Genomic DNA, 12,407 nt, shown 5'->3' on the forward strand with positions numbered 1-12,407 from the left:
CGTATTACTCTAATGTTCTTATTCTATTCTATTCTGGCATAAAGTAATTAGGAAAAGGCATTTCTATCATGGTTTCTTTCCATGCACATGGGAATTCTTGCACTTTTTTGGTGTTTCAGTGAAAGAGTTATGTGGATTTTAGAGGCAACAGGATATAAAAGTTGGGTTAACAGCAGATGCTAGAGGATCAGCAATTTTTTAAAGGTAGAGTTTTACTAAGATTTCTTTTTAAACCATATTAAAAAGAAGAAAATCAAAACTAATATATTTCAAGGTTGACAGTATTACACAAAATTGTAGAGAATGCTCTTGACAACTATAATAGTTATATCCTGAATGTGTAAATGCAGTTTATAATCTAGCAGGAAACCCAAGGTATGGCAGAGTGGTTCTCACAAAAGGAAGACAGTGCTACTGCAGTAGCCATTATCAGCTCAGTCCTATTAGTGGAAAGGTAGTGCGGTACCAGTCAGCATGGACGAGGATCAGGGACCAGTTGCATTTCACTAGTTATTTAGCTGAAGAACCTTTCTCAGTCTCAGCTCTCTATATCTATAAAACAAGATGGCGATACTAGGCCCTTACCTTACAGATTATTTTGAGAATAGGGTAAGATAATGTATGTGAAAGTGCTTGGAAACTGTCAGGTAGTATTCAAGCTTAAGGCAACAATATAATCTGTTTCTGAGATAGAAGCTTGCAAAAGAACACCCAGAGAGGGTTGAGGGTTTATTTAACCACACATCAGGGAAAAACTTCTGTAGTCAGCAATTCCTGATAAATTTGTAGCTCTGGACTATAGCTTTTTCTCTTTAAATACATTGAGGTTCTTATCACTTAGTCTGTTAAGGCAAAGAAACTAATTTTAAAAAATAAATGATATATATCTGAAGTTAAAAGAACAAAGAAAAAAGTAAAGGGCACGGAGGAAGCATACAATCTCAAGAAAACATCTACATCAATACTTAGGGAAATCAACATCTTAAAAGATTATAAAAATCTAGTTTATTTTTTAGCAAGTTAAGTCAGTATCTAAAAGAACTGCTGGTAAATGATAGAAAAGAAAAAAGCTATACATGCCCATAACCCACTTTGTAAAAACAAATGCATAAAAATTAACCGACTTATAAAAGAGTAATAACTGCATCAGTTACCCCAACTCCCAGTTATCTTCACTGTAAAATACTTAACTGATTAAGGAACAGGAAAAAAAGGTCACTGAAACAACAACAAAAAAAGAGGCAACTGGGCAAATACATGAATTGCAAAGAACATGGATTTTACCTCTTATTAAGAACTAAATTCAAAATCTACTCCTACTTACTGGTACTCCCCAAGATGCCAATTTATTAAAATGAGTTCAATACTCAGGCTGAAAATGAAAGAATCTCCTGTGCTTCACTAGTCTACGAAATACAGAGACTAGATTCAAACTGCATCAACGCAAACTAATTTTGGCAATGTAACACTATATCACTGGCAAATACAATACTACATGCATTCAAGCGGAAAAAGAATAACAAGGCCATTACCAATTGCACTGGCACTCCAAATGCCAACGCACTGAAGCTCTGAGTTCAGGGTTTCTAGGGTTCACAAAGGAGATCATGCCAGAATCATGAACAGAAAGTAGGTTCCTTAACCTCAGAAAAATCGTCCTCTGGATTCACCAACTGTAAGTTATCAAGAATGTTCCATCTTTAATATTTGTAATCTGCTGTCCTTTCCTTCCAAATAATCAATATTCCTAAAAGCTCTTAGATGAGAAAGATATAAAGCAAATAACATTCACCATGTAGGAGAATACTGCTAATAGCTTGTTTCTCAAGTTGTATAAAAGAACGTTTTAGCATTGTATTCCTTCCACATCAAGCACATTAAAACAGTTACATGTAGCACACGAATTAATACCTGTGCTCCTGATACAGGGCCAAAGGGATTTGGTGGTCTCATGACAGGCTGGCTGTATATTAAGGTTGGTTGTGTCATTACAGGCACACTTCCCATTTGAGGAGGCTAAAAAATAGAAAAACACCAAGTTAAAAATGTCGACTAATATCTCCCTTATTATAAATAAGTAAACAAGAAGGATGACAGGGAGGAAAAGTACTACTACTTTTGCTTTAACTCAAAGAGAAAAGTCCTGTAAATGCAAATAAGACTGAGCCACAAACTTTTAAGAGGACTGACTTTGGTATGGAAAGTCTTTAACATGCCCATTTTTAATGTCTGTGTAACTGCTTACTACAGTACAGCAGACAAAATAATTTAGACCAAAATTTTTCAAATTTGTCAACTTTAGATGCGGGGAAACTTAAAACTGTAAAGTGACTAAGATATGTCAAGGTAAACTTCCTTTATATATCAAATCAAGTTCTTAAGCCATCATGCAAGTGATAACAAGTAAACACAGCTGATTCTTTGAAGAGGTTTACTCTCTGTAGTTCTTTCATTTTATTTCAGACATTTTGGGGGAAACTCAAGAAGAGGCTTAAATTTGCCCTGGCTGGTGTGGCTCAGTGGATTGAGCACCAGCCTGCAAAGAGAAAAGTCGCTGGTTTGATTCCCTGTCAGGGCACATGCCTGGGTTGCAGGCCAGGTCCCCAGTTGGGGGAGTGCAAGAGGCAACAGGTCAATATATCACTTGCACATAGATGCTTCTCTCCCTTTCTTTCTCCCTCCCTTCCCATCTCCCTAAAAATAAATAAATAATCTTTTTTTTTTTTAAAGAAAAGGCTTAAATTTATACACAAAGAGGTTAATTCATTCTTTACTAACTGAAAACAGAATCTCAATCGACCATGTCTTGCTTTAAAAACCGCTACTCCATGGTAAAAAGTAACATAATCACTGACAAGATTTAGCACACACAGACCACTATATTATTTTGGTTAATATGCAATATAAAATCTTATCTTTCTGTGTGTTCTATTTAACCCTTCAAGTAGACTTTTGTTAATAGAAAGTCACTTTAACTTTATTGCCTGAGTTATTTGTGCAGACTCCTTTCTCATGTAATGACCACCAACCAAAAGCTGTCAAACTTCTTCATAGATAGAAGAGCTACTTCCCTAAGATGTAAATGAACAAGTAGCACAGGAGCCACCTTAGCAATACAAAGGCATGTGGTGCTGTCTCCTATCAGCAAGAGTTCCTCAAACATGTACAGGAGGTTGAAGCCACTACCTCCACTTCTTATCTAAGTGAGTCTATATACGAAGAGAGCTGAGAGAGTAAGGGCTGTCTAGAATGTGGACTGTGGCCAGCTTAAAGGTTATAGGGCAGTTTGTACTGCACCAACCACTGTCATAGGAAAATTTCTCTGCCTTTACTAAATTTACCTTTACACAATGCAAAAACTGTTAATTCCTTCCTTCCCCTACAGTATTAAGGTTATAAGACCTCACTGGTATTAATCTAAGGCCACAGCAACAAAGACTTGAAGTTAACATTAATGTCTGAATTTGTAATGAAGTATTAAATGCCAGCAAAGTATGACAGAAAAATAAGCCAAGTAATACTGTGAACATTAATAATGTTATCTATTGTATAACGACTATTCTAGAAATACTTAGAAAACCACTGAATGCTGTGGCACACACAAGATTCTGTGTTAGGCACTAAGGGTATGAGTGGCAGTAAGTTCTTTTTGCAGTTAAGTGTGTAATAAAAGCACGTTAAATATGAATCAACCTATTTTCAAAAACCTGTGTGTACAAAACTACTTACAATTCCATATCCTATCATGCCTGTTGGTGTAGTAGCAGGATAGGCCATTACAGGGGGTGCCTGAAATAGTGAAAGAAAAAATAAACAAGGAAGTATAACTCCTGTATGTCAACTGAGTTCAAGAAATTAATAGTTGTAGTTCTACTGAAAGAATTGCTAAGACAGCCGTGATTAAATGTGATACTTGTGATCATTAATAACTGTCAATTTGACAGCTATAATTTTTTTAAAATGTGTCGATGCTCAATGAAAAAAGGTTCCCTGCAATTAGCAGAAAGTAGAATGATTAGAAAGAAAAAATACCCTTTAACTTACTTAAACAGTGATCTAAAATTTCAATGGGCTTTTACAGCTTTAAAAATCTTCAGATTTTAAGCAATATCTATAGTTCTAAATTTTAAAGTCTATTAACTATCATAAAAAATGGTTACCCAGAAAAACTAGTATTACTGAATGTTTTCCTAGGCACTTCAGTTTTTAAGCAAAGAAAAAGAATTCAAAACCCCAAATCAATTAATAATTTGATCTTCCAAAAAAATTAGTTTCTAAGGACCTCATTCACTTTTTTCAAAGAACCCCAAAGATTTCAAACCACTACTGAGTATGATTATTTCTATAAAGCACACGGTTCTTACAGAAAGTATGTATATTAGCACTCCTTATTTATTCCATAAATGACTTAAACTATCTTCTACAAAGCAGCTAATTGGAAGAGTAATAGATTTTTAAGTCTGTTTATGCTTTAATGCTTAAAAGAGCCACCTACCACTAAGATGTGTTTAAGTTTCCCTCCTCTTGCTACTTTAACTCATACTCTATAAATACATATTTTAGATACATTTGCTGTCTTAACAACATTCCCTGTCTACGTTATTTTATAATGAAAACTAAACTGAACACAGGTGGAAGACCAATAACACTGCTGAAACATTAAAAAAAAAAAAAGACCAAAAAACAAACAAACCAAAAAAAAAAAAAAAAAAAAAAAACAAACCCCAAAAAACCCTGAAAATATGTGGCAATTTGAACAAACACATGGAGAAGTAAATGAAGCGCAACTAAAGTGAATAGTTAAAAAGTTTAGTATTTGGGTGAGCATGTAGGACTTATTGGTCTCTACCTACTTAAAAACTGAGAGCTGCAAGAGCAGCAGACACACTGCCAAGTACAGCAGAAGCCTGTAAGATTTCATGCAGTTGTTATTTTCAACATTACCACAGTCAACATTTCCCTTCATTCAGAAGTTATCAAGTGCATAGTGGCAGCACAGATACACACACAGACACCCAGCCATCTGGCAGCAAATGGCAGAATATTAAGCAAGAAAAAAAATCTGTATTTCCCATGCCATCATCAGAATCAATTCTGCAACACACCCATGAAATCAGTAGATGCTTGGAAGAATTTTGGCACATTGAAAATCTGAATGTGAAAACAAGTAATAGCTGAAAGGTTATGAGATTCTGCTATAGCAGTGGTTAATAGCATGCCAATTTATTGCAAAAAAGGCTAGTTTTTGGTCACTTACGTATTGTGGAAAATGCATGCCATTCTGTTTTTCCCAGGGAGAACAATTACATAATGCAATAACACTGGATTAGAACAAGTACTTACACAACAGAAAATACACAGAGAGCATTTTAGTTCACATGTACATTCACTAACTACCTAAAATCTCTTGTATTTCCAGTATCTAGTGGAAGAACATCTATACTAAAACACTATCAAGGTTGACAAGGGAAACTTAGTGTTTGACGTTATCCCCTTGCACACAAAATAGTTCATTGATTACAAGTGTCATTAAAAGATAAAATCTATTATTAGCAGTGTCAACAGTACAAAATTCAGTGCATCCCATCAACAAGGCTGCATCATGTAATATCTACTACAGGAAAAAAAGCAAGCATAATTAAAAGAATTTGTAGTATAACATCATTATACATTCTAATAAAATAACAAAGAATTTGTTTTAAATTAAAAAATATTTAAAAACCTTGACAGTGTTTAAGGATTAATAAAAAGGTTAGAAATGTAAAGAAATGTCATAAGCAGCAGTTTACCTAAGTAGTGAATCACATCACCAGCCCTAAATGTTAGTCATTAAAAAGAAATACTATGAAGTACACACAAATATTTTAACAAAAGCTTAAGAGATGATACATATCACCATATATAACATAGCACCATAAATATTGCTCTCATCAACTTACATACGAATTCTAGGTGGTCAGGTGCCTATTAGATTCTGGTAGTCAATCTTAGGTAAACTGCTAGCTACAAACTCCTACTATTTCATTCACATTAATACTAATTCAATACAAAATAAGAAAAAATTCACTGTATCTTCCCTATATGTTATCAATGTATAATTCATACCTGAGGCTATAAAATCCACTAACCTAACCCTCCTGCCATTCCCTAGTCAGTGAGTTGTGTTACAGTGGGGGCAACACTAGATTCAGGGTCAGAGGAATGTTATTTTAATTTGAATCTGCTTTCTGGTTGCTCGGCACCTGGAAAAAAAATCATGAAACTTCATCCTTATAACTGGGATGATACCTACTCAAACACCTTCAAGAGTGCACTGTTTACAGACTAAAGATAGTGCCTGTGCGTATATAAAAAGCTAAATTAATTGCAAGGTTTTATTAGTAGTGATGGTAGTGACCACTACCAGTGAAAAATTACTGTCTTAAAAAGGTGGATAAATCAATATTATTTTCTATTTACGGAGACTGAAGATATCAGGACTTTTTAGATAATGTCCCATAAAATTTTAACAGCCCACTATTTTATGATTAACCTAAGGAAAACAGAGCAATGCCCTGGAAGATATTTAATAATGAGCAACTTTTACAAGGATAATGGGGGTCTCTAATAACAACAGGAAAGCTACGGTGTGTAGCTTGTGTTGTTAAAATGCTGCTATTAGCACACTGTTACAAGAAAGCATGTTTCACATTTTTCCATAAGAAGGAAATGGTCTTCTCTGACCCAGTAAGACTTATTGGGATGGTAAAACAGCAGCTGGCCAAGATTAGGAGTACAGCCACGAAGGTGCACTGGAATAATTACAACTTTGAGTAATTAAAAACAGTTAATAGAACTTCAGTACAATGCTAATTATTTAGCATATATAATTAATCCTCATTCTTCATAGATTCTGTATTTGCAAGTTTACCTACATGCTAAAATTTATTTGTAACCAGAAAATCAATGCTTATAATGCTTTCAAGGTTATTTATGGACATGTGTGGAGTGGTGAACAATTTGTCTCCCTATGCATTCGTTCCCAGCTTAGGTCAAACAAAGTGAGGGTCTGCCCTGTTTCAGCTGTAACAGGAAGATGACCAAAGGACGGAGAAGGGAGCAGTAGTAAGAAGCAAGAAGCTCTCTGTGGCCATTGGACAGAACTAGAATCTCAACTCTGGTACCTATTACTGGGGTGGCCTCAGGCAAGTCACTTTAACACCTCTAAACCTCATTTTCTCTTTCATAAAAGACATAATTTACCACAAGTTTTTAAAAAATTTATGATTATAATCTAGGTAACGTGTGTGTGCACACACATGTTTATACCCACACACAGTTGATTCACTGCAGTTATGGTCTTCAAGTCACACTAACACTGAATTAGTAAGCACTGAGACACTGTTGGGAAGTGTGTGTGTGTGTGTGTGTGTGTGTGTGTGTGTACCTAGCAATGGTTAGTGTTCGGTGACTTGAAGAACATAAGTGCAGCAAATGAAGAGAATCAACTGTACAAATTACATGACAGTATTAATAAAAGCCAAGCAACTATAGTTTCTTTACCAATGGTGAGATCCAAAAAAATTAAATATTTCCTAAATAAATGAATAATATGTCTGAAACCAGTGGCAAAGAGTAGTAATTAAGAGCATATGGCTACCTAGGGTCTAAAAATCCACCATGTCTCTAAAAATTCTGTAATCCTGGACATAAGTACTTAAATTTGTGTCTCCATTTCCTCATCTGTAAAATGGGAACAATAACAGTTGCTACCATTTGAGGTTAATTTGAAGATTATATAAAATAAAACCACATATTATTTATTAGAATATGCCTGACAGAAGTAACCTTTAAAGAAATTGTAGCTACTAAAATGTACCTGCAAATATTGTCAACTAAGCCTCCTTAAAAGAAATACAGATTACTTATATTTCTAAAACTCATTAATAAGTCTTTTCATTTATGCCTATCACTTTAAAAACATTTTTATGTTACACATTTACCTAGATTATTCACGTTAGTACATCATAAGCTCTTCCGACTCACCATTGTTGCGGCATTCCAAGCAGTTGTTGGTGCAACTTTTGGTTGCCAGTTAGATCCTCCAGTCAGCTTCTTTTCACCTGGCTGGCTCCAATTTACATCACTTTAAATAAATATAAGTGAGCACAGTAAATATCTGTTATTATGAAGTTTCTTTACTATGCATTTAGACTGAACAGAGCAGTTAAGATGCAGACGACACCTCTATACACACTTTCTAGATGAAAGCCAAATCCACCTCTAAGCAGCACATGGGTAGAAATACAAATAAAAACTCACTTCTTAGTGGTTCCATTTCCAATGCCAAGATCTAGGACAGGAAGAAAATAAAAGAAGTTAAAAACTAGATTTTTTTTAAAAAAATAAAACAACTTATTTTGAAGAAGAATAGAGGATCCGAAGAGTACTTACTGCCTACGAGGTTGGCTAAAGATGAATCCAGGTCATCAGACACTAACTTGTTAGGTGGAAGTTTGGCAGCAGGAAGACTCTGGTTCTGAGAGGCCACTGTTGGTTTGAGGAGTCCACCTAGTTCATCAAAGCCTTAAAGTTACAAACAGATGAAATAGGACTCGTAAGGAACTTTATGGTGCTATAGCTTTCTAAAGGAGGTCTCTGCCTTTTCTCCTTGTTTGGTAATTTACTGGAGAAGTCCTCCAAAATTCAGTAGTAAATAAGCTCTTTAAGTTGAAAAAGAAGAAATTCACCATTGAAGTGCACTGATTGAGAAGGCCGTATTTGCTTTGACCCAATAATTTGTCTTACGATAAAATTACATTAAGGTTAAAGGGTATAAAGAAAGAAGCACTCAAGTAAACTATTCTTATTCCAAAGTTGTAAAAGAGAAAGGAATAAAATGCAATTCTCTCCCTTAACCAACAAAATTTTCTTAAGACTCACTTATACCTGAAGCAATACAGGTGAAAAATACATCTTTGGAAACTTTGAGAAAAGTTTCCATTAAGAAATAAAAATTAAAAATGTAAAAAAAGAAATAATATTTTCACCTTTTTATACTCTTCAAAGTGGTGAATGTAAAGTATACGTAAAATAGTATATTAACACAAGTCAAAATGAACCATCAGATAATCTCTTTGGTTCTGTCTAAAACCAGCTAAACTAAATTATACCTTAGAAACTGCTAAATAATGTCCCAATTCCATAAAACCACGTAGTAACTAGGACACTGCTTAGGGGGGGGGGGAAAAAAAAAATCCCTTATAGTTCTCTACCAAAGGTAGAAGGTAAGATAACCCAATCAAACAAACCTCTGAAGGACCAAAGAGCATAATATAGGAATGCCAGAAAATTTGAAAAAGTCATTAAAAATGGGGGTTTAAAAATATATAAACAATTGGTCTATATTTTCTTTATCCCTTTCCCAGAAAAATTAACTCAAAAGGAAAAAATCAAATGCAACAAAAAATACAATAAGCCTACTAGTGTACAGAAAAAGAAAATGCTTACTCCATACATATTCTGTATCAGCTCACTTCTTTATTTTTGAATGACAACTAATTGCATATTATAAAACTAAGAATATCTCAATATATTTCTTTAAATGGCTTAAATTTAAGTACTAACCAAAATCAAAGGCCATCCCATGGTAAGAAGAGAATTGTCAATTTGATAGGAATGCTTAATTTTTATGAACTTCCAAAAAACAAGACGTTAAATGGAAATAATTAAGTAGAAACCTGGCTCTAGGATTTAAAGTTCTTTGAAGACAAATGAATAAGCACACTATAGTAAGAATCATCCCCAAAACTATACAAAGACCCTATGCCCACACTTCTGATATTTAATACATTCTTGCTGTTTATAAATGGACTATACAAGTCAAAGTATGACAGGTTATATTTTCCTAGTTTTCAAAAAGCCAATTTCCTTTCAGTAAAGGAATAAAAGGACTAACAATCTATACACAGCCACTATCAATTCAGTTCTCTAATCTGAGCAAAATCCCTACCCCTCTACCCCATTCAGCTCACTCTGGGAGAAAACAAAATATTCCCAGAGTCAAAAAATGCCACTAAGAAAAGAGTAACAGTTAATAGTCCCTTGATGTTCTCATCTAGTGTTTGGGAGAGGAGGCATAACTTCTTTGGCTACTGAAATTTAATCTATTTATACATGTTAAAAGGAGCATTATCTATCCTTACACAGAATCTAAATTAGAACACTACAGCAATGTTAATAAAACAATTTTTTCTTACCCCCAGAATCTATAATTACGTTGGTAGATTTATTTCCAAACACAGACTCAAAGTCAACATTAAGGCCAGCGGAAGGATGTGGCTGTGCAACTGGAGAAGGAGTAAATCCTAAGAAAAAACAAAATGTAAAGAGCTCAATTCTTTAATAAGTCTACATATATCTCTTTAATAACGATAAAGGAATGGAAAAAGCGATACATTCCCACAAGAAAAACAAAGCCAACCCTCAAAACGTTTCCCACACCACCACATCTTTTTGTGGTGATTACATGGCCCATAACAAAAATCCCACTGACAAAGAAAACAGAAACAGAAGAGCAACTGAAGTTGAACTAGTAGTATGTTTCATTACAGGAAAAAAAATTCTTATTTTTTTACCTTAATGTTGTATATTGATGATCTTTAAAAAAAACTGAACACACCTAAAATATACACGATGTGAGGGTTTATTTGGGAATGATATAAGTGGTCTATGTTGCTTTAAAAATAGATGAATCCATTTAATACCTCTAAGTCTTTTTCCTTCTACCAATTCACCTTCCTTATTTCTCTCTCTTTCCTTCCTTCAATGATTAATAAAGTTATATGGTTACCTTCATTTCAGAAGTGACAGGATTCTGAAAGCTACAATCCACTAATCCTTACATTTTCCTTGTATCATAGTGCCTTTCAAATATCAAAACCCACCCCACCACCCCAACAAAGCAGACCATTTTGAACTCCACCTTCAACTTATTATCTCCAACAGTGGGGTTAACAAATATACAATCAAACATGCTAACTTACCTAACTCCAGTCTAAAATACCAGAAGATAAATAGGAACCCTTATTCTTTCTTATCTGTTTAATACTGATGCTAGTGCTATTAAGTCAAGAAACACCCAGCTCATGAAACCAACTACACTGAGGTAACAAATATAAGGTTTTCAATTGTGTAACGCTGTGCTTTTGTGAAGTGAGGTTCTGAATTTCCAGGGGCTGAGAAGAACTAAAAAATCTAAATTTTAAATCTAAACTTATTAGGACTCTCACATGGCTTGGGGAGCTTTCAAGTCACCGAGTATATGTCCAAACAGAGAACAGTCTAGCAAACATCACAAAGAAGGAATTCTTTCCCTTTGTTAAAGGCTGTAATAAATGGCTCCTAAGTTTTCTTCCATCTCTAAATTCTATGAACCCAGAATGCAAAAAAGGGAAGGAAGGAAGGGAGGGAGGGAGGGAAGGTACAAGGGAAGGGAGGGAAGGAAGGAAGGAAGGAAAAAAGAGAGAGAAAGGAAGAGAGAAAGGATAGAAAGAAAATCTGATTTAGATTAACAACTATATCATTAGGGAGAAGTTAAACTTTTAAGTCTTAAACACAGGCTCTCTTTCTTTTTCAACTTTCTGCTGAAGGACTTTCAGTCTGTCAGAATCTCACTGTGAATTCTTAATGTACACCACACCAAGATATAAAGAAGTATAATATTAATGGTGTAACAAAAAATTGGTCTAAAAAAAAAAGTAAAAAGTACAACAAGATTTGGTGAAAACTCCAAAAAGGTCCTCAAAGACAGGGGCCAGAAAGCAATGACTTATTATGAACAATGACTCACACAATCTAGTATACATCAATAACACTACTTTAATTAAAAGTAGCATTTTATATCATAGCGTGAATATTCTGAATGGCACAAATTTTAAAGAATGTACAAACAAGATCTTATTTCCCTAAGTACTTAACCCTTAAAATACTCAACTCAAAGACATCAGCCATACAATGACAGCATAAATACTATCAAAATGCAAAATAATTTGGTATAGAAATCTGACCATTAGTCAAAAGGTTCCTAAAATTATACAGACTCGGCAATTTAGCAGCATTTTAAACTGCACAAGCTGTTTAAGAATTATACCATGGATTTACTGGTTCTTTTCCTTACAAAAATAATCAATATATATACTCAAGAAAGACAAAAATCTATCATGTTAAATTATGTGTCCATGCTATCATTACGGTGTGAGCAGTATAGACATTGTTCTTTAAATCACTCTGGAAACAATATTGGCTATGATGTCACTGAGCATCTGAAGACACATGGAACAATAATTTATAACTACAACAGTAAGTACTTCAAATTCCTATTTTCCTCCCACTATTCTGTCCTTTCTAGAATTTGGTTGATAGTTAGA

General features: G+C 34.3%; 1 protein-coding gene across 19 annotated transcripts in view; it reads right to left on the reverse strand.

Annotated features, from left to right (window-relative positions):
• The window catches only part of PICALM (phosphatidylinositol binding clathrin assembly protein), a 113,841-nt gene that overhangs the window by 12,672 nt on the left and 88,762 nt on the right, over positions 1-12,407 (reverse strand). For 6 of the 19 annotated variants that reach the window (XM_024572701.3, XM_024572709.3, XM_024572696.3 and 3 more), the window contains 7 exons: positions 10,239-10,346; positions 8,434-8,565; positions 8,302-8,332; positions 8,026-8,125; positions 5,258-5,281; positions 3,730-3,789; positions 1,912-2,016 (listed from right to left, as the gene is read on the reverse strand). In XM_024572701.3, coding sequence (XP_024428469.1) covers positions 1,912-2,016; positions 3,730-3,789; positions 5,258-5,281; positions 8,026-8,125; positions 8,302-8,332; positions 8,434-8,565; positions 10,239-10,346 — 560 coding nt within the window. The remainder of the gene's footprint in view (positions 1-1,911; positions 2,017-3,729; positions 3,790-5,257; positions 5,282-8,025; positions 8,126-8,301; positions 8,333-8,433; positions 8,566-10,238; positions 10,347-12,407) is intronic. The other 13 variants (XM_053925737.2, XM_024572702.4, XM_024572699.4 and 10 more) reach the window with 4 other exon arrangements.

Source organism: Desmodus rotundus, chromosome 5, assembly GCF_022682495.2.
Source record: "Desmodus rotundus isolate HL8 chromosome 5, HLdesRot8A.1, whole genome shotgun sequence".
Lineage (NCBI taxonomy): Eukaryota > Metazoa > Chordata > Mammalia > Chiroptera > Phyllostomidae > Desmodus > Desmodus rotundus.